Source organism: Varanus komodoensis, unplaced genomic scaffold (assembly GCF_004798865.1).
Source record: "Varanus komodoensis strain SLA01 unplaced genomic scaffold, ASM479886v1 scaffold4, whole genome shotgun sequence".
In the NCBI taxonomy this organism is placed as follows: domain Eukaryota; kingdom Metazoa; phylum Chordata; class Lepidosauria; order Squamata; family Varanidae; genus Varanus; species Varanus komodoensis.
In genome coordinates, this window is record NW_025335941.1 from 14,157,501 (window position 1) to 14,179,167 (window position 21,667).

Below are 21,667 nucleotides of genomic sequence, written 5' to 3' on the forward strand. Positions count from 1 at the left end.
GATTCCAAGCTAGATGGAATTTGTGGTGAGTAATTTGTTTAATACATAAAACCACAAGGGGAATCCTGCTTTGTTGAGTTTCTATCTTGTGATTCTGACTTTTATTTCGAAAACTGTGCTGCGAAATCCATTTCATTCACATTGTCAAACTATTGAAACAAAATAGCATCAGCTAAGAAAACAACTGGTAAAATATAACTTTCCCCTTTGTATAACTCCAGACCACATTTACTGCAGCAAAGAAAAAGAAACAAATGTAGTACTGCATTTTTAAGTAAATGTGATTCTTTGTAACCCACTCCGCCACTTTTTTTAATGATCACATTGACTAATGAAATTAGACACATAACCATTTCGTGCCAAATTTTGTTAAATCATTTGCATTAACATCCCTTCTTAACTATCAATCTTTTGGGGCTTCAAGATTAAGAGTGGTCTGAGCATTTGTGTCCTGAATAGGCTATTGAATTTTCTGGCGAATATGTACTGAGTGTAGAAGGCAATTAAGATTTGGAAAAATCTTCAAAAATGATAATATTTTAGTTGCAAAGTATGTCCACAATCTAATTAAGCAAAACTTACTTGGACTGGTGCTAATGTATACCATTAACTTATTAATATATCTCATGAAGCAAGGCAAATGTAAATGAAATAAGCTGATTTTCAATGTTTTCATTTTAGCCTTATCTTGTTTATTTAAACGGACTCTATGAAGGATCAGCATGAAAATTCCAGGGCATCAGGTATAGATTCTATTGAAACTTGTGGACATGAGTTTGGCAAAAATCTAAAGCCAATTCATATGGCTATTTTGTTTTTGCTTCCCTGAAAGGTTTTGGAAACCTCCTTTAGGCAAGGTCCATGTAGAAAGAGGATCTAAAATTAGGCTTAATGCATGTTGTACCAGTTCACAAGACTGTCCACATAGTATTTAAACAAACATCTTACTTCTCCCCTTCCTTTTTTAGCACAGATAAGGAGAAACACCATTAAAGAGGATAAGCCACAGTACAGACAAGTGTTCTACTCGTTCCATGCACCCGGTGTAGCTTTGGAGTTGAATTTTTTGAGTGACTCTCCACAGCCTGCATGACGCCTGATGCTTTTCAGCCTCTGGAGTATGTCCCAAAAGGGTGTAGAGCCCTTTTGTTAAAGCAAAACAAACAAAAAACCAAGTTTAATCTCCAGCTGGGGATGTGCAAGTCCCCGGACAACATAGGTTATCCTCTAGATCACAGCTGGGTAGAAAGTAGATCTCCAAGTGTCCCAGACTTCAATTCCCAACTTTCTGGATAACTGGCTGTTCTTCCAGTGACTTTTTTCTCTAGTGGATAACACACTTTTTAATCTAGATATAGGTTAACAAGGAAATGCATGCAAGGCAGAGAAGAGGGATTTCATAAAATACTGTAAATACTTCAACAGGTTGCAGTAGCAACATCTGCCCTTTAAGATTTTCTTTCAGAGCTGGGAAGCAAATGCACCAAATGATAAGAAGCTAGCAAAAGATAATCTAAGGTTTTCTCAAAGAGATGAAAGTTTCACTTCCTCATGGTAATTTCCATATGTCATTCATAGGATACTCTATCTCTTCCTTTACACTCATGTGTGCTGATTTCAACTTTGACAGATGGGAGTGGAAGATTAGTAATGAATGTTGCAATTCCATCCCCATGAAAGGCAAGGAAGGTTTGTTGTGGGCTCCACTGAAGCTAGATTTACACTGAGAATGCTCACCAAGACCCCCCAGGGAGACTTGTGCTTAGACTAAACTAGTTTTCCTATCGGTGTCAAGTCAGTTTCAAGCCAAGTACTTCTTGCTTACCTGTTTTATCATTCTGTGTGCCAGTAGCCAGTGGGAAAATTGTTATGTGGAGTCTAAATGGCTATAACCCAGTTCAGGGGATGTGGAGCCTCAATATAGCAATGTATATATGAAAAAGAGTCATCTGTATGCTGGTTTTCCAGCATTCCAGCTTGTGTGGAAAGTATGTACGTATGTATGCATGCATGTATTTAAAGCTTTTGTATGCCATCCTATTATACAAGTTCTCAGGATGGCTTACAATAGTTAAAAAGACAATTAAAACAGGAATTCCAATAAATAATAAAACAGAACAAAACAATAAATCACAAAACAAACAGAGCGACTAAACTTAAAAACTATTACATTTTAAAATACTGTTTAAATAAAAAGAAGTATTTCCTCTTCAGGCAGTTTTCCTTGCAGAGTTGCACTCCCCAAGTTGAGAGCAACAAATGTGAGAGTGGAAGAGGGTATGGATGGAATGCTACCTTTCTTCATGTGTTTGTTCTTTGCAGGTTCAAAATACCTAGATAAACCTATAGGAACCCAAATAAGCAATCTGAAAACATTAAGAATTTATCACCATTCATTCATAAGCCAAAATCATCCTGTAGGACAGGTTAGAAACTGACCCATATAAAACAGCACCTGAATAATTAGCAAAGAAAGACATATAGGGTAAGTATAATTTATATTTTTCTGAAAACATCAGAATGGTATTCAGCTGCAAAATTATCTGGATCTCAGGCCCGTGGGGGGGGGGGATACATGCATGCACAGCTGCGTATGCTAATTTATATAAGCTCCACAGTTTGTGTTTCTGTGTTAAAAGACCTTGTTTCCTAAGGACATCCATATTTGTAAAAGGGTTGCCTGAACAGGGGTCAGGAGGATATTAGATTTCAGAAGAAGATATCCTCTTAGGCAGAAAAAAATTGAAGAAGCAGCAGAAGATGAAGGCAAAAAGGTAGCTAATCCAGGGGGATCCAATGAGACAGAGATTGTGAAGGCCTTGTATCTTTATTTCAGCAAGTGCCCATGAACAGCAGGATGGCGGGGTAGATGGCCCAGAGATCTGGGGAGCCAGATGTGGTCCTAGTGGGCTGCCCTAACACCTCCTCTGCAGCTCATGATGGAAGCAGCAAGGGCTAAGAAGTTAGTACTGTATAGTTTGTACAGAATGCTATGACAACACTATGTTCCTACATAACCAAAAACTGAGGAATCATTTACATTAATTTACTATTAATTATAAATGGGATGTTTAATTTGCTGGCATGGGCCCTTTGTCTGTATGTTACATGAAGTATCCTATTCAAAGTAACTGCAGTAACTTGTGTAGCTCTTTTCCTAACAGCACAGACTGATCACCTTGATGCAGTGTACAGCACGCACTTAATTAAGACCATTCATCTACATTTTAGAAATGTTGAATAAAGCACAAAAGCATCAGGAAAATGATGCTTTGCTGAATTCTGGAAAACGAAGTATTCAGCATCAGGTCTATGATCAACTGCTTTGTACTGTGGCTATACTGTCTTTTAACTATACAAGTTAAACGTTACTTGTTTAACTATACAAGTTAAACGTATAGTTTAGGACAATGGAGGGCAACTTATGACCTTCAAGAAGTCGTGGGACTGGAATGCCTATCAGTTTTAGCCAGCATAGCCAATGGCCAGATAGACTGGGAGCTGTAGACTAACAAGATCTATGTTGTCCACCCCTGAATTATGGGAGTAATTATGCTGTCCACCCCTGAATTATGGGAGTATGGGAGGGCCAATAAGGGCCCAAATAGACCCAAAGATACCATAAAAAGAAATATTTCTTGAAAAGGAAACAAAATGGCTTCAACCCTAACTCTAAGCAAGATGAACTAGAACGAAGGCACATTGACCTCAGGGAAACTGGGATATGAAGATGTTTAGGTTCCATCTAAGAGAGCAATTTCTCAGGTGCAGCAGCTGTTCCAACATGCTATCAATGATTTTGGCACACAGCTTTTGGAAGAGCCTGCTGATATATATAGACAAGGCTGGTGGCTTAAGTGCTTCAGTATGTTTAATGCAGAGTGTGCATGCTCTCTCACTATGACTAAAGACAGTACTTTATAGTAACCCTCCATGAAGCTGGAAATATTATAGAACACAGCCACAGTCGAGCATACCCTTGTGCACTGTAGTGTGATTTCTTTACACATAACTGGATTGTAGTCCATGTGTTTTAATTTCTGGTTTAGTTCAACCTATCAGCTCTAACACCTCTTGAAAATTCAAAAAAATCAAGATGCAGATTTATAAAACAAACCATGAAAATTATCACCATTTTCTAATGATTAGAACCTCTAACATCTGGAACTTAATGACAGGACATATTCCCTGTCTCTTAGGAATCCTGTGGCATATTCCTCATCACCAAACAGAGGAAGCTGACTGTACAGGAAAATGGCTATTAAATGTGACTGGTAACAAGATGTCCAAGCCAAAAGATCAGAGGGGCACTCCAGTAGTCAGTTGCAGGTGGAACGTTAAACGGAAAAGAAACAGTTGATGAGATTAATGTGCGGCTTCAACTGTGGTTGTGAAAGTGTATTAATGCTGTTGATCATCATCAATAGGCATGTGCCCTGCAGTGAGGCTTTTTTACCCTTCTCTGATTTAGTCAGCTGATGCTGTGGTGAAGATCTTGAGAATGACCTCTTAGCAGCTCATAGCAAAGCACCCTTCTTTCATTGCATGATCTCACCCCTTATGTCTCAGAAAGGCTTGGGGCCAAATCCGGGGGTTCCAGTCTGGCTCTCTTGGTTCCCCGGAGAACCATGCCACCTTCCCTCTGCCAACCACTGATCATTCCATGCCTGGACAGTTTTTGTCCAGTTCCCCCCTCCCCAGTTCTCCAAGGATGGAACACTTCTCCTTGCAGTAAGAAAGGCATGTCATTTTTTAATATATTTCGTTCCACCTTTTTTGCCTTAGTCCCTGCATCTTTTGCATTCAACTACACCCACCACTGGAATGCACCCCCCCCCCAAAAAACTTCTCTGATCTTGCCCTTTGGCTGACAAGGTTTCAACTCCTTGGCATAAACAGTATGACATTCGTACTTGTGAGGAGAGGGGTGTAAAGTGTTCATGAACTGAAATGTGCAAAACTCACTAATGTCAGAAATTCAAAAGAAGTATTTTTTAATTTATAACAATGCATGTGCCGATGATATCAGTTGATACGCATCAGCAGTACTGTGGCTGCTGCTGTGTTATTAAGTAATTAATCTGAACCAGCCTGACAGGGAGAGATGCCTTCTGTCACATTGCCACCACAAAGCTGCCAGTGCTTTGCTACTTGAACATGAAGTAGCACTGTGATGCCTGTGAAAACCTTACAACGTTTTAGGTTGTGCCAACTGAAAGCGGTAACCTGATCATGCCATGCAACTCGCCACTCAGTTAGACTTCGGGCAGAATAGGAGGATCTGTCCTAGGCTGGAGACCCAGATCACTGCTATAATCTGACGGACTGCTGACTCCAACAACTGCACAGAAAGTATGATTGCTAACTCACACATTACTGCCCTTCAAATTAGCAGTAAATGTGGGAGAAATAGGAAAGAGCCCTGGGATTTGGCTCTCCAGGAGACTGAATAACAAGCACAAAGTTCAACAAATCCCATCAATCTATCTGTGAGCTTATCAGGGAATAGGAGGGCCCAGTGCTTTTATTTGAGGCATCTGAGAAGAGCCATGCATTAAAAAGCTAGAGGGTGGCCAGAGCAGAGAAGAAGTGGGGTTACAAGTTTCTCTCCCTACATACGCCTGCCCAAGTATCTCCCTTTGCATTCCCCCGCTGGGATGGTACGGAGGTGAGTGAGAGGGCCTGCTCAGCCATGGCACCCCAGCCATAGAATGCTCTCCCCCTCCTCCAGCTGGTTTGGCTGGCACCAGTCTTGGCTCCATCTCAGCACTCCATCACGAATTAACCATTCCTGGTCTCATATGCAGCATTATGGATTTCCTAATTTTATTCATGAAGTTGTTGAATTGTTCTTATCGGCTGCGTTCTGCAACAAACAAATGGTGACTATTTAAACAAATGTGAAGATAGGTCAAACAGAGGGTTGGTGTGGCATCGTGATAAGATACAAAGCAGGAGGGCTATGCCACGTAGCATATACATGAAACTAAGGAGAGAGGCTGTCCAGTCTGTGTATGTGCAGGTGGGGGAAGGGGGGAATGTCTCCAGCATGCTGATGAAATCCAACTCATGTCTTTTTCTGTCTAAATCCAGAAAGCTGTTCTAGTTCTAAATCAGTGTCTGATAGCATTGGATGAGGGCACTAAACTGAACAAGGGCAAGTGAATTATAGTTTTGTTCGGGCAAGGCAGTCTCCTGGTTAATCCAAAGGCAGATTCGTGGGTAGGGTTTGACCTGTCTTGCATGGGGTTGCATTTCAACCAACACTTGAAAACTCAGGGTTGCTGTTTGGGTGTACTCCTAGATATAGCCCTCCACCTAGATACACAGAAGTGTGTTTGTATAACTGGGGCTAATCAGCCAACTTCTGGTCTGGGAAGTCTTCAGTCTGGCCATGGTACAACTTGCCTTAATCCCATCACATCTGGGCTACTGGAAAGCGCAATACATGGATATGCCTTCAAAAAGTGTTCAGAGGCTTCAGCTGGTCCAGTAAACTGTGACCAGACAGCTGAATGGGACTGCTTATGGGAGCATATGGCTCACCTGTTACTACAGTGTAATGAGAAGAAGACATATTGATCTAATAAACTAATAAGTCAATCTAATAAATCATTTCATATAGGTTATGACTTGGGGACTAGACTTACCTTCTTCATGACTACTGGGTTGGATCCAGATTTAGCCATACTTAGAGTAGACTCATTGCAGTCAATTGGACTTGTCATAAGATCTTTTACTGATTACAATGACTAAAACTAGATCCATATCTAGAAGAGTATGTCTGGATCCTGACCCATTATTATTTGATTCCAGTTGATGGATCTTGGGGTACTGGCAAAAAAGAGAAACACCCCCAGAGCAGATCCTGTAAGCCTGGAGTATGTCTACTGCTGTAATACACTCTCACTTGCTCCCAGGAAGAGGGAAACATAGCCAAGAGTTGGGTTATTTTTCCTACTTAGTTTACTAATTTGCAAGGGATATATTACGCGCCTGCTCCTGTATAATATATCCAATGCCACCCACCATTCTAAAAGCAGTGCATCCCTTTCAGCATTGGCATGTCATGGCTGGGGCTTCAATTACATTTCATGCTCTTCTCTTTCTTCCTCTTTGCAACATGCCCTGTTTTAAAAATCATTTGTTGGTCTCTCATGTTTCCAAAGGTTTTGCTTAACTCTGTTACCTAAAAGCTTGATGCTTTGCATCCCAGTAATCCTCTGTGGCAGAAGCACTCTTTAATGGCTAAGAGATTTCAACTGTGGTTTATTCCCCCGCTGTAATATAGGTAGACGGGAAGGGCAGCAATTTAAAAAGAGAGAAAAGGAAAAAACCCAGAAGCACAGCAATGAATGGTGATCTGCCATTCTGTAAAAAAGGAGAAGACAAGCAGATCCTACAAAGCTTGAGAACAGATGATGACAGTTTCTTGCATCAGACTCATAGATTTCATTTATTTATTTAATTATGCAGGGGACTGCTTCCTTTGCATGTCATTATTTTGGAAGGCATGTCCACCCATCTATCAATCTGAGAGTAGTTTTCCTGTCATTGTATGCAGACTTCTATAAATTTCTCTTCTGCTGTTTCCTGCACATTAGTCCTGCTCGAGACTTTCAGGACAGTGTAAGATGCTCGGTTTTGCTTAGCTTTGCTTTCTGTTGTACATACCATGAAAAGGGAAGGCAAAGGAAGCACTAAATGAAAGATTCATTTAGGAGAGTGATCTTGAATCCAAATAATAATGACTCTTTTTAATGCACTACTTATTAACAATTTCTGTTATCTAAGATTTGGGTGTGTATCTCATTATATCTGTGTTTAATTTGCACCTTGATAAATGAAGTTTGGTACCAGGGATGGCAGCCACTGCAGATCCTGTTTTTATCCCACAAACCACCTTCTGCCTCAGTTTCCTGGCGGAGGGAGTAAAACTTCTGCCCTACTGGTGTTGCAGGTGATCTAATGCCCATTACACCCAATGCCCTCTGCTTTCGAGGAAGCCAAGATCATAAACAGACACAGCACAAGCCTATTCACTCAGAAGTAAGCACTACTGATTTCAATAGGGTTTACTCCCATGTAAGTGTGTGGATTGGGAATGATAAATATAGGCTACATCCTATAAGGTGGACTATTTATACATATGTGTGCACACACTGAATAAATAAATCCAATCCATCTTACTTCTAAATTAATGTGCATTTAGCTATAAATAAGTGGAGGGCTGAAATATCAAACAAGTACATCAAGTCAGTTAAATGTATACATCAGTTTCATTTCAAAAAGAATTTTCTACATTCATTCTACTACTGTAATTTCTTTTTTTTTCCTCCTTGAGGAAATACAGTTTTCTATTGTAATTATGGGATTTTGCAAACCACTTCACTATTTTATTTTGCTCCATATAACTTTCTTCTGGGTATAGTTTGTAGGTAGGGTGTATTTTGAAAAGAAAAAGAGGGGAAAACTCTAAATCAGTGTTTTCTTCCTATCCCACCCCCCTCCATAAGCAATCTAAGTTTTTGAATTTAAGAAATGCTCCAGACTGTTAAGTGGGTCAAAAATAACTATTAAGGTTGTTGCATTTTTCTTACATAGGCTTGAATCTTAATACATTTCTTTGGAACAAAAGTTCGCTGAGTTAGCAAAAATGAGGCTTCGTGGCACCCTAAAAAAAATCCTTCGTACAGTTAAGGTGCAGTGTTATGTTTTAAACGGAAAAAACCCTGCAGTTCCCAGCATTCCCCAGCCAACTGGTTGGGGAATGCTGGGAATGGTAGGGCTCCCCCGTCTAAACATGCCCAGGATCTCGTCCTTATTGTACCGCCCTCTTTCCCGTGCTAAATGACCCGCTAGACTCTAAACGCGCGCTGAAGTCAGAATAAATCTATTCGCCTTTAAGTCTCCGAGAAACACTTTGTTATCTCAGAAGTGACTTCCAAAAGGTGCAAAAACATTTCAGGAAACATTCTTCTAACGCGTACGATGACGCTGTGCTTCTTGAGCGCGCGAGGCTGAAAACACGCTTCCGAAGCGGAGCCCAAGGTCCGCTGAACCCGGCCGGACGCGCGTTGGAGCCAGCGGAACCCGCGGGCTTGCGCTGAGCCCACGACGCTTTCGGCCGTGGTCTTCGGGACAGCCACCCCATTTGTCCTCTGCTATTGAAGGAAGATACAGTTGGACTACAGGTCGCATGAGATCGTCTGCATTCGAATTCGTGGCTCCCACTTGCATTTTTGGATTTTTGGATTTGGTTTTCTTTCCCTTGAGAAATCCAGGAAGGAAGCAAAGCAGATCTGTATCGTGAATAGATACAGGATGAGCTGAACGCAGCGGTGGGCTTGCGATTTAAACAGGACAGAAAGAGAGCTGCCCTCCATACACGTACACGTGCGCAAATTTCCTGCGCAAGTTTGGTTTTAAAGATGCATCGCAGTGCAGGCTCGCAGCTGACAGGTTCCGGTTGCAAGGCAACCCATTTAGCTGACTTATTGGGAAGTCGGGTCCTTTACTTCCACAGGACGTACTTCCAAGTAAATCAGTAGCGATCCCGCTAAAACCTCCTCAACTGGGTAATGCCGCGGACTTTGCCCGTTGGATGCCGCATCGTTTGACACATGATCGTAAACCAGCAAGGAAGGAAAACATGGTCAGGACACAGCAATGCATAAATGCCATTCGCATTTGTCACACACACACGTGTACACACACACACCTTGGAAACTGGATTTGGTTTCTAAGAACATCGATTAACACCTACGTTACTAAAAAGTTACTCAGTTAAATATTTGGCACTAGCAAAGGCGAAAGGGAGTCGAAGATGCAAGTTTGTGCTGAGCTATAAAGAAAAAGGGACTTGAGTCCCAGATGATCCTTTAAAAACCATTATAAAGGAACCGCCGGTGCAGAAATTACTGCAAGAAAAGGTTGAGGAGGAAGAGGAGGCAGATAACTAACTTGGGAGCGTGGAGATATCCTGGGTAACCAGACACGTGGTGGGGAAAAGGGGAGGGGGAATCTCTCGTCTCCAGAACTGCGCGCTTTGCGATCCAGAAGCAGGCTGGCACCCGTTCGGTTTTGGAGACAGGCCCGTTCCTCCTCGCGGTCTCTGTGCGTCAGACGTGAGGCAAAGCTCAGCTGCGACCCTCGGTTCATTCCCTGCGCTCACTTCTTCACCAGCCTGCTCTCCTTTTGCCGGGGATTGGGAAGTGGGGCGGACATACTTCCCTTTCTCCGCTTAACTCGCAGAGTTGACGCAAGCAGGTCGACCTCGCAGGGTTATGGAAAACGTTGCCGTGTTTTGTTTAGTTTTCTTTCTTTTTGTAAAGGACTGTTTCAGTAAACCTGTGATTAACTCGAGCCTCGTTATCTACGGGATCGATTTACGAGCGAGCGAGCGTGCTTAGGAATCCACGCGTACGACTCTCGTCCATCGCCGCCGCCTCACATGCTGAAGCGGTTCTGCGGGCCAGAAAGTGCTGGCGACGACCTCCGCTCGACCGAGTCCATTCAGCACAGCGCAGGGCTGCACCCCCGCTTACTCAGAAGCAAGCCCCACCGCACTCCGCGGGACTTCCTTCCGAGCAACGCCGGGCCCGATCCAGCTGCGCGCTTTCAGGCCGAACGCCCCGAATCCCGCCGCGGACTCATCGGGCTACGGCTGCGCGAAGCAGCCTCGCCGACTGCCCTGCTTCCCCCCACGCACCTCCCCGAGCGCGCTCGAGCAGGTCAGGGTGGCTCGTCCTCCCCAGGGGACCTCCCGTTCCCAAAATTCAGTCGCGCCTGTACGTGGCTCCCGGCGAACAGACCCTGCCCCGTCGCAGGCGCGCGCACGCGGCGCTGAGGGGACCCGAGCATCCAGCGGGGGTCCAATTACGTGCGCTGCGCCGTAGCTAAGGTCGCCCTGGTCGTCACCCCGGGCACGTAGTCAGGGGAACACCGAGAGGCAGGTCTGCAGGCCTTTAAAAGACAACAGTGTAAACAGTGTTTTACTAGTCTGTTGTTGTCGTTGTTTTAATGAGGTGGGCAGCCCAGCCCTGGCTACCAGCCCAGATCATCCGGCAGGAACATTTGCGGAGAGGCCCCTTTCTTGCTCAAGGCCCGTGGTTCGGCTTTTTCTTTTACAAGTCTTCTGCACTGGTGCCAGTGCCTGGGCCTGCCCGGCCCGGCCCGGCCCGGCCCCCACTTTCCCGGAAAAGGGCCCCTGAGAGAGCAGCCGGTGCCGCAGCAAAGTCGCGTCTATTTCTGCGGCCATGAACTCGCTTAACTGAGTTTAAGATGCAAAACTGCACGTGCCCTGGGTAGGAGGAGACGCAACATTTGATTGCTTTATTGTTGTAACATATCAAGAACGTAGAGTCAGCTGGAAAGTTTAGGATGGCTATTGGAGGGAGGCTTGGAAGAGAAAGTTAGTTCTGTGCTTTGCAACGGAATGATGCGGCCCCAAAGGACCGTTAAATCCTAGGTCTTAACGGCACCACTGCCCAGCCGTCTCCGTCGAGAAAAGGGCATCTGAAGAGAGCTGTTCATGGTGAAGGCAAAGGGATTTAAAGAGGCGACCCTGTGCTTGAAGATGCAGGCCCTTTTTTGTGTAAACGCATGTCTAGGACTGAATCCTGAATATCCAGAATCAGAAGAAAGTCCCCCTGGTATCAGCGCGGATTACTTCCGCGGATTTGAGATTGGGGGGAGATGATCTGGGCCCATTCGCGTGACAGAGCATCCTAAGAAATTTTGCTGCGGGGGGGGCAGCTAATGCCCCCCTTTCCCGTCAAACAGCATAGTATCTACAGCTAGCCTAGGCACAAAAGCTTCTCCCTTCCAGTAACACAGAAGAATCATAATCGTAAATCGAAGGGGCTATTTGATGCTCTTTTCGTGGCACCCAAAATCAGCTGCCCAGGTTTAGAAACCCGTTCTAACCAAACCGACCGCCCTCTCGTGGTGGGTGTAAGGAAGCAGGCCTCTGCGGTGCCCTTCGGAGGCAGCCGAAAGCCTTCTCCCCTCGCCACGGGCGCTCACTGGGAAAGTCCTGCGGCGCTCGTTCACGGGACTTTTCCAAGTGCCGCAGAGATCGTACCCGTGAAGGCTGTTGCAATACCCGAAGGCGCTATATCCAAATGCAGGAGACTGACTGAGCACAGGATTAGGTCCCCCGTCCGCCACCCTGCTTTGTAAGCCATACACGAGGCGCTGCTGGCAAAAATATCCACCTGCATCACAATATATAATCTCGAGCGTCCTTTCTGTGTAACAGGACTGAGATCCACTGTCTCTATTTGGACACCTCCCAGCATTCCCTAGCCAGCAAATCTGCCCCGGGAATGCTGGGAATTCAGACGTTCTTCTGTCTCAACATGCATGAAATATTATGCGTGTTTAAACAGACAAACACAGTTGTCAACGTGTAAAGAATTGCTGCATAGACTTGCTCCTCAATGGAGTCTGAATGGAAACGCCACTCTGCCCTGAGCTTTCGCTCGCTCGCTCGCTCTCTCTTTCAAGGGTGCTAAGCAAGGACAGGATTTGGCCTTGCACGTCTAAGTCTTGATTCCGCCCAGCCCAAATGACTCGGGAGCCGCTGTGCTGACGTTCAGGTGGTGCGGGCGCTCCGCCTCGAGGCCTTCCGGCGGCACGGGCTCTGGAAGGCGCCCGCCCGGAGGTCCGGGAGCACCTGGGTGTGTTCGCGCGGCGCTGTGTGAGTTGCAACCAGTTGTCCTCCTGGGCTGGCGGGGCTTTTATCTGAAGCGATGCGTGGCTTAGGGCGTTGCGAGAGCAAGACGGAGGTTTGGCGAGGCTGAGCGACAAGACCCCGAGGGTTAAGAACACGGCGGGCAACCCCAGTGAAAGCGCGAGAAGTGACCTGTAGCTGTACATGGAAGGGTAGCATCTCCCATGTTACAGCTACCGGTTGTTGCGCCCAGGGAACTGGCCGCTGCTCACGCTCACGCACTCGGTTCTTCGGCGACGTTACTGTGGTTTAGGGCGCAGTTCTATGCACGTTTACATTGCAAAGAAATCCTGCAATTCTCATCCTGGGAAATGAAGGACTTATTTCAGTACAAGCATCCATAGGCAGAAGAGGAAAGCCTATGGAAGCCTCCGAAAGCGTTGGTGCACTTTGGTCCTCAGCACGCCCAGTCGGTTGGCCGGCCATCTTGCCTGGGAGTGGTGAGAAGCGCACCTTGCAGGGCCCCCACCGGCTTGGGGGCGACGATCGCACGCCTCATGCGCTGGAGACTCTGCGAAGTTGCTTCCGTCTCTCCCGGAGAGCAGCGTTGGCCTGGACAGAGAGAGCGGGGCGAGAATGACGACTGGGCCTTTCTTGGGTCAGAGGCCGCTGTGGCCCGCCCGGCTTCGTTCCTTCTGCCAAGGGTAATCTGCACCCGAGCTTTTGCGCGCTCTGCTGCACGGAACGGCCGCAAAGCGCCCCTGAAGAGCAGCCGGGAGGGGGCGGGGGTAGAGAAAAGGCCACGCGGGATGCAAGTTTCCCGGGACATTCCGGCGTGAAACCAGAGCAAAGCCGTGCTGTCCGTTTCTAGCCATGTTATCATGACTTTGCTCCTGCCGAGCTTAGGCAGCTCCAAGCAGAGGAAGGCACTGCCCGCTGCTACAGGGACACCGGCAGGTGGGATTCCCCTCCCTCTTTGGCTGCTTGGTCAACCGCACACAGCACGTCCTTCTTGGCGGGGGAAGCCTAAGGGCTTTGGGCCCCCTCTAGCGTTTCCTTCGCGCTACTGCAGCGGGAGAGACTCCTCGAGGCGTTGGACGTGGCTCAAATTAAGCTGCCTTGGCTTGAGGTTTCCGGACTCCGTTGCGCAATCCAAATGTGGGCAGCAGCTCCAGGGACCCAAGAAATAACAAGCTTTGAAAAGAAAGCCGCTTCCTCTTTGAGATTGCACCAGGCCATCTTTTCCTCGCTTCCCCCACTACAATCCGCTGTGGTTTCTTCTATACTGCAGATTTGTGCAACGGACTTTGCCGTTTCTACTCTCTTGGGAAACTATTTCCCCCTCCCCGCCTCCTCCAGATACGCGTCCCCCTGCGTGATCCCTAGTAATCTAAGGAAAGCAGGAGTTTTAAGCTGCTCTTCTTTCATCCACCGCTCTGATCCCCCTGCCTCCCCCGTCCTTTCAGTTGCTGCACTGCTATTCGGACTCTCATGGGAGGGGGGGATGAGAAGGGGTGGTGCGGCAGTGGGGGAGGGGAAAGCACTAACCTCTTGTCAACACTAGAGTGAAATGAAGTTGTACTTGGGAATTATGAAAATTATCAACATAACAGTCATGACCCACCAATATTCTACTTAATAAAACATATGTTTAACCCAAATATTATGGATATTTGAAGGATATTCAGAGATATTGAATTCTGGAAGGATGGGCCAGCCTGTTGACACAAGAATGAAAGAAAGCCAGAAGACACTAATTCACTGCTAAAAATACAAATAGAACATATTTGTCATGAACACACCACATTTCACCTGCAACCACCCAGATGTTTATTTACTTTTGAAGGGTCTTTTAATCTGCCCTTGACCCCAAGGAATTATCTTCCTTTAGGAAAACAAGGCAGCAGGGGGAGCCCAGGTCAGCTCCTTCTAGGGCATGGACGGGCGCTGTGCTCGTGAAAGTTGTGTGAGAATGGCTTGAATATAAATACCCCCACCTTGGTTTTGCAAGGCTGTGTGTTTGTCATGTACTGAATGTGAACCTTTTGGAAATAGCACTGAAATAATCTCAGAGGGGTCATTCACTGGCTGATCTGACTTGCAGTTTATGTACACACTGTCCTCTTCAAGGGTCATATTACTAACTGAATAGTAACTGGCTTACTTATCCATGAGAGACAACAACAGGTAATTTGGAGTATATGCCAGTTGTGGTAGGATTTAAGACAAAAGGGACAAGGGGAAACAAAGCCAATAGGCTAGAGGCTGTGTTTTTCAAAAGGGGAAGCTAAGCAGCCTTTTCTTGTAATTTTCCTTTGGTTAAACAGAGCCAGCTTATTTTGGTGAGAAAATACCCTCAATCACCCCTGGAACATTTAGAAATACACAAACAGTGACTGGCAAAGATGTTTGTGGAGTGGCTATATTAAGACACGTAGTGCAGCACTTCATTTGAGCAGTCGTGCAAACAAAGGAACATCACCTGCTTTCTTTACACTGAAGTCAAACTGTTTATCCATCCAGTCCAGCACCGCCTACTCCATCTGGCAGTACTGCAGGCAGAAGGTTTTCCATGTCACCTGCTTCCCAGACATCTAGTTGGAGATGCCAGTGATTGAACCAGGGCCCTCCAGCATGCAAAACATGCCCTCTGCAATTAGTTAAAGCCACTCCCCACATATGGCAATCATATATTGACTTTTTTATCCCAGCCTTCCTCCAAAGAGCTCAGGGTCCTGTGCATGGTCTTTCCTGTTGCTGTTGCAATTAGCTGTGACTTAGTTTAGGCTGAGAGATGGAGACTAGCTCAGGTTCACCTAGTGAACTTCATGAGCGAAGTTCACTAGGTGAACACATGAGGTCAACAGTCATTCCGCTGTACTTAACAACTGACTTACTGCTGTGTGACAGAAGAGCAGTGGAAGAGAGCCAATGCCACAGTGGTAAAGAAATTATACTGTTCTCTTTATACATGCTTTTCTCAGATGATTTAGACAAAACAATGCATCTCTCTCAGGCTGGACACAGTAATATGGACTTATTTGGCCTGGTCAAAAATATGGTTCTAATTAATGTCGTCTGTGTCAGGCAAGACTGCCAGATAAAAATCTCAAGCAGAAGAAGTTCTAAAGAACTGCAGAGCTGGGAATCATAGACATAATGCCATGCAGAGCTGCTAGGCTGTAGAAAAAAGTGATATTCCTTATAACAATTGGATCTTAAGGCTCAGGTCATCCCTAAGAACTTGAAAGGCTGTGCCTATCAAGAACCTGGATCTACATCCTCCCGCAGAAATGCGCTCCTTTGCTAGCCTTTGACAACTTCCTTTCTAATTTATTTGCTGGACTGCACTGTCTCTCAGTCACACTATCATTATGCAGCCAGATTGTTCCCTTTCCCCCGCAAGACACAAAATAGAAAATAGGAGTCCAGGAAGTATCAGATCTTAATGTGAGACACCATTTATTTTTCACAGTGATAGGGCTCCACTCCAGAGCATGTTAAGTGATTCAGGGGGAGTTCCAGTTGCCTAGAAAGGAAGGCATGGGAGGGAGAGAGCTAAAAAGGCCTGGCCTATGCCAGACTGTCTCATCTGGGGCCCCAGGATTCGCAGTCCAACACACTGGGAGAGCACCAGGTTGGGAAGGCTGCCCTGTGCAATGGACCTAAAACTTCTTGCATCTGGCCTATTCCCTGAACTGCTTTGTTGAAGAGTTAGCAAAATGTTACTATCTGTATTACTGATCTACAGAACGCTTCAGTGACTGTGCTACCCTGGCTAACTTTTTCAAAGCAACTTTTAAAGCGTCTCAAAAAGAACACTGCCTATTGCATATTGAAATCTGGGTATAAACTCTAGATATGTGAGGAGCAGGTCCGAGGAGACTTGAAGTAGGACCTTTCTTTAAAAGCAAACAAACAAAACAAGTAAAGCTCCTTTCTTTTTTGTGCTGCAGTGTTTTGGAAAGCGTGCACTTGTATTTACATGCTCTGACTGTCTCTGCACAACGGAAGGAAGGCAGGAAGTGTGAGTACAGTTGGCCCTTAGTTTCTAGCCTTTGCGTGTATGCTTTCCCTTTTGTGTCTTTAACAGCCGCATAACCGGCAGAAATGCAACAGGTGACTGACTGTTGGCCCAGTCCTTTGCATGTTCCGGCTGGACAAAGCCTCCAGTGTGCAACTTCTCGCTTTTTCTTGCGGCCCGTCCAGACAGGAACGAGCGGGGTGACCCAGTGGAGGAGGGCGCAGCCCTATTCTTGGGGTGGCCTTTCGCGCTCAAGCGACCGAGTGACACCGTCCGGGTGGGTCCAGTGAAGACGCGTGGTGAGGGGTGCAGGCGCGCCGGTCAAGGCAGTCGGGCGCCCGGCCCGCTCGGGGGCAGCCTCCGAGGCCTTGCGCCGCTCCCTCGAGGCGCCCACGCGCAAGGGGACGCCGAGCGCTCGTCCGCCGGCGCGCGCCTCGCGACCGCCGCCCGCCTTGCGCGGCCGCGCGGTCTGCACACACGCCGCCGCCGCCGCCGCCGCCACACACGGGCTGCTCTCGGCCTCCCGGGGCGCGCGCTGCGGCGAGCGCGGCGTCCCAGTGACACGCGGGCCTCTCCTCGGGCTCCCTCACAGTAGCTCCAAGGGCGGCGCGCAGGCCAATTCCAGGAGCCCGGTTGGGTTGCAGCCGCGCCCTGCTCAGTACCGGAAAGGCCTCTGATTGGCCCGCGTCCTCCCCTATGCAAAAGAGCTGAGGGAATGACATTCCTCCGGACTCTCTTACTGTAAAAGCAAATTCATTTCCAGTCAATCTCCATTCATAGAGCCAGAAGGCGCGAGGGAGAGGGAGGGGCTGGCGGAGGAGGAAGCGCAGGCGGAGGCGGCGGCGGGGGGGAGACGGGAACGGAGCGTTTTTCAGATCAGCGTGAGCAAACAAACAGCGCCTCGCAGAAGGTCACACGCCGCTGGGAAGGCTGGCCTCTGCCGGCAGCAGCCATCGGGAAGGCTCGCTCTCGGGGTCTGCCGAACACGTGAAGCCTCTACCGCGCTGGAAACGTGCAACCCGTGCAACCCGTTAGGGGCAGCCTCCCTTGCTGGGACTCGGACTCTTGAATCGGAGCGGGGGCTTGCTCCGGTTTGATTTTTTACTCCGATTGCTGTTGTTATTAGCTGCCCATCGCGCGTGCTGCTAGTGCCCTCGTTCAGCAGAGGAGAAGAAAACTCGCTTCGTTTTGTCTTGTGCCGCTCCTGCCGTGCGAAGTTGGAAGAAGGCAGGCAGGCAGGCGGGCGGGCGAGCGAGGCGCGGGGGGCGGCGAAGGGGGCGCAGGAGGGGGCTGGAAGAGAGCGCGAGAGAGGAGCAACGATGGTCCCGGCGGCAGGGCTCCACCTGCTGTGGTTAAACCAGAGCTGAGAGAAGCCGGCCCCTGTGGCTGAATTTGAGGAAGATCGCTTGAGAGATTTCCCTCCGAGTTTGGCAGTGACTCACACAGCGGCCGCAGAGCGTGGGGCGACTCCAGAGGCGTGTGTGTATTCAGAGTCGCTGCACGCATTAACCACAGAGGGAACCCACAACCCAACCAGCCCTGCCAACCCGAGGGCTTTTTCTTTCTGCCCCCCCCCCCGTATGGACTCACCTCTCCTCCTCCCTCCTCCCCTCCCCGCCCCGCCGCACCTCTCCTCGCCTCTCCCCTCTCTCGTCTCCTCGCCTCCGCGCGTGCTTCGAGTTCCCGGCGCGCGGGAAGCACTTGCGCGAGAGCGGCGGCGCGGCGCCCCCGCCGCACGGAGCGACTGAGGCACAAGCGTCGCCGCGGCGGGACGGAAGAGCGGCGCGGGGCGAGCTGCTGGGGCCGGCTTCCAAGGCTGCCGGGGAAGGCGGGGAGGGGACGCACCAGAGCCGCTAATGGATCTCTGCTGTGTTTAAACTCTCTGTAGAGTCGACTGTAAATATTTGATGACGGGCCGCCTCTAGCGCTGTGATAGCCGCTGGCCTCCTTGCCAGCCTCCGGCCACCTCCTTCGAAGACCCGCTGCCCGTTTCCTCTGAAGCGGCTTTTCTCTTTCTCGCTGCTGTCGATGGGAAGAGGCTGATGCTTTCAATCTGGATGCGAAAGCGACTTTTAACGGCGGTGGGAGGGGAGGAAGATCGCTCTTGAGAATGATAGGAAGTTAACTCCTGAGACCACTCGCTCCTTCCCTCCTTTTGTCTCTGCGTGTGTGTGGTTTCGAACGGATGTCTTGAGCTTCCCTTCTCAAAACTTCTCTCAGTGTGTGGGATTTCGGAAGGGCCTTTGATTTTAATAACACTGGTAGTCCCCGAGGGGAGGAAACAAAGAAACAAGAACTTGTCTAAATCTATAGGGTCAGGGCGTTTTGGTTTTGGCTTTTAGAAAAAGCAAAGTTTTCCAAGAGGCGCACACACCTTTCCAGGGACAGCCTGAAACTGGATGCTTGGATTAACTGGCCGGACCAGGAATCAGAGTCCCCCTGCTCTGTCCAACTGTTGATCCGAATTCACTTCGGGACTGGCTTCGCTCCGCTCGCCCCTCTCGCTCCGGGGCCCTAAGCCTCTTTCCTTTTATGTTGGTCTCCCGAGAGCCGCCGGCTGAAGAATTGAGCTCCTTTCGCTTTGTCCGAAGCCCGCTGCGGAACTTTTTCACTCAAAAGGCTTGTTGTGATGCGTATCCCCGTAGATACCAGCACCAGCCGCCGCTTCACGCCGCCCTCCACCACTCTGAGTCCGGGCAAGATGAGCGACACGCTGCCGCTGGTGGGCCAGGAGAACAGCAGCGGCGCCCTGGTGGGCAAGCTGAGAAGCACAGACCGCAGCATGGTGGAAGTCTTAGCCGATCACCCGGGCGAGCTGGTCCGGACCGACAGCCCCAACTTCCTCTGCTCTGTCCTGCCGACCCACTGGAGGTGCAACAAGACTTTGCCGATCGCCTTCAAGGTACGAGGCTGGGGGGACAAAGGAGGGCTGGTATACCTTGCTGGGGGGGGGGCGCAATTCAATGAACCGAATTCAATGGAGCAGCTTGTAGCTGAGAGAGTATCCCAATCCCTTGAGCCGTGGGATTTATTTGCTGTCAATCCAGTGCCCCATCCAAATGATCGGCCTTACCCTCTCTCCTTCGGAAAGATACTGACTGGGGCAAGAAGTGCCACTGCTTTCAAAGGGACCTTTTAGGACTCTAGGTTCACAGCCCCAGGCTTTGTGTGTTCACTAGGGAATAAGACCCAGGGGATTACTAGTGCTAATTCCCAACTATGGACACTTTAAGTCTAGAGCCTAAAAATGCAAACCATCGCAAAGACTTTGGCCACTCACTTTTCAGGCATGGCTATTATATCCCTGCAATGAACTGAGCTGAGGGAGAGGGTGCAGGACAGAAAGCACCTCAGGAAGATGTAGCTGGCCCTATCCTTGTTTCCTCAGAGGGAAGTCCTGGTGAATTGAGTGGGGTTTATTTCCAACCTAAGCAAGCGTAGGATCCCAGCTCCACTGACTTCTCCACTGATTCTGCCATGCGTAGATATGGAAAGAAGTTTCAGTGTAAGTGACAAGATTTGCTCTCAGGGACATGCCTGCAGCAGTACAGCCATGAAGGAGATCCTATTACGTTTCCTGAAAAATAGCCCTATCCCATTCCATTCAGTGGGACTGCCTTTCAAAGCAGGGGTGCAAAGTACTCTCGAACAGCAGTGGGCTTCTGTGGGTAATTATTCAGCAGTAACTTGCTCTGCTCAGTGGGATTTACTCCCTAGTCATTGTGAGGGCTGTATCTTGAATTCACAAACTGCCACCTGCTCATCTTTCCAATAACTAATACAGAAGTTAGTTGATTTGCTCTTCTTCATGTTCTAAAGAAGGGATCTCTTCATCCATCCATTTGTTTACAAAGGAGTAATGGAAACACCAAATCTCTTCATAGTCAAGGCACAAGTAGCCTGTAATATGTATTTCCTATTACATTTATCTCTTAGCTAAGGCAGCTTATACAATACTTTTCCTCCTTTCCATTTTACCCTGATAACAGCCCTGTGAAGTAGGCTAGCCTGAGAATCAGTGACCAACCCAAAATCACCTGGTGAGCTTCAGAGCCAAGCTTGGGCTAGAACCTGGATCTCCAAAGTCCCAGTCCAACAATCTTACACTTCCTTCAATTTGCACCCAGAAAGGATGTGCCCAAGATCCACCTTGTCCAGCATTCTTTGCGAGAGTTTCAGCAAACACCAGGGCAAGTGTGTCCTCCAAAGATTAGCTAGAAGAAAGGTGCAGACCATTTCCTACTCACTTTTGCCCAAACCTGACCTGACCTGACCAAGGCTTTACAACTACTCCTACTGTTAAGCACCATTATGATCTTTTACTTTCTCCTTGAGGCATTTAATTCTGCTGTCCTAAGCATACAGTATGTGGAAGGAAATGTCATTAGATGCAATGGGGCTTCCTTTGAAATAAATACCTTCAGGGATGTCAGTCAGCCACAAGTAGGCAGCAGAAGGGATCAAAGGGTATCATGCCAAGGAATGCCCTGAGGACGAGGAGTGACACATGTAAGTAAATATCTTGGGAGAGAAATATTTCATTGGAAAGTGAATTCTAGGCCTGTCTTAACTCAGTCAGTGTTGGGGGGTTTTCTTCCTCTTCAGCTGATCCTCAGGATCTTAAAGTAGATGCACTGAGAGGGATCTAAATCAATTTACACACACCCAAGGGGTTTCTTTCTTATTATTTCAGTGCTACTGCCTTATGAATGAAGTAGTGCATTTATTTTGTGGGAGTGGTGTTGTCCACTGTAGCTTTTTTCCCAGGTGAGAGAGGGAGGAGAATATTTACTGACATGCTAATCCTTGAATATTTGGCTGACACTATTAAAGGTTCATTGTAGGAAGTGAGATCTACTTACAGAGTAGACTGAAATTTCTTCATTTGGAAGCAAGTCCTGCAAATTCAGATAAATCTCCAAGTGCTCTTACGACTGAGTCCTTACTTCCAGTAAATGATTCTTTAG

At 47.7% G+C, this 21,667-nt stretch overlaps 1 protein-coding gene across 3 annotated transcripts in view; it reads left to right on the top strand.

The window, feature by feature from the left end:
- Positions 1-21,667, top strand: part of RUNX1 (RUNX family transcription factor 1) — a 207,364-nt gene that overhangs the window by 91,264 nt on the left and 94,433 nt on the right. For all 3 annotated transcript variants that reach the window (XM_044442324.1, XM_044442322.1, XM_044442323.1), the window contains one exon: positions 19,346-19,602. In XM_044442324.1, the coding sequence (XP_044298259.1) occupies positions 19,346-19,602 (257 nt within the window). The remainder of the gene's footprint in view (positions 1-19,345; positions 19,603-21,667) is intronic.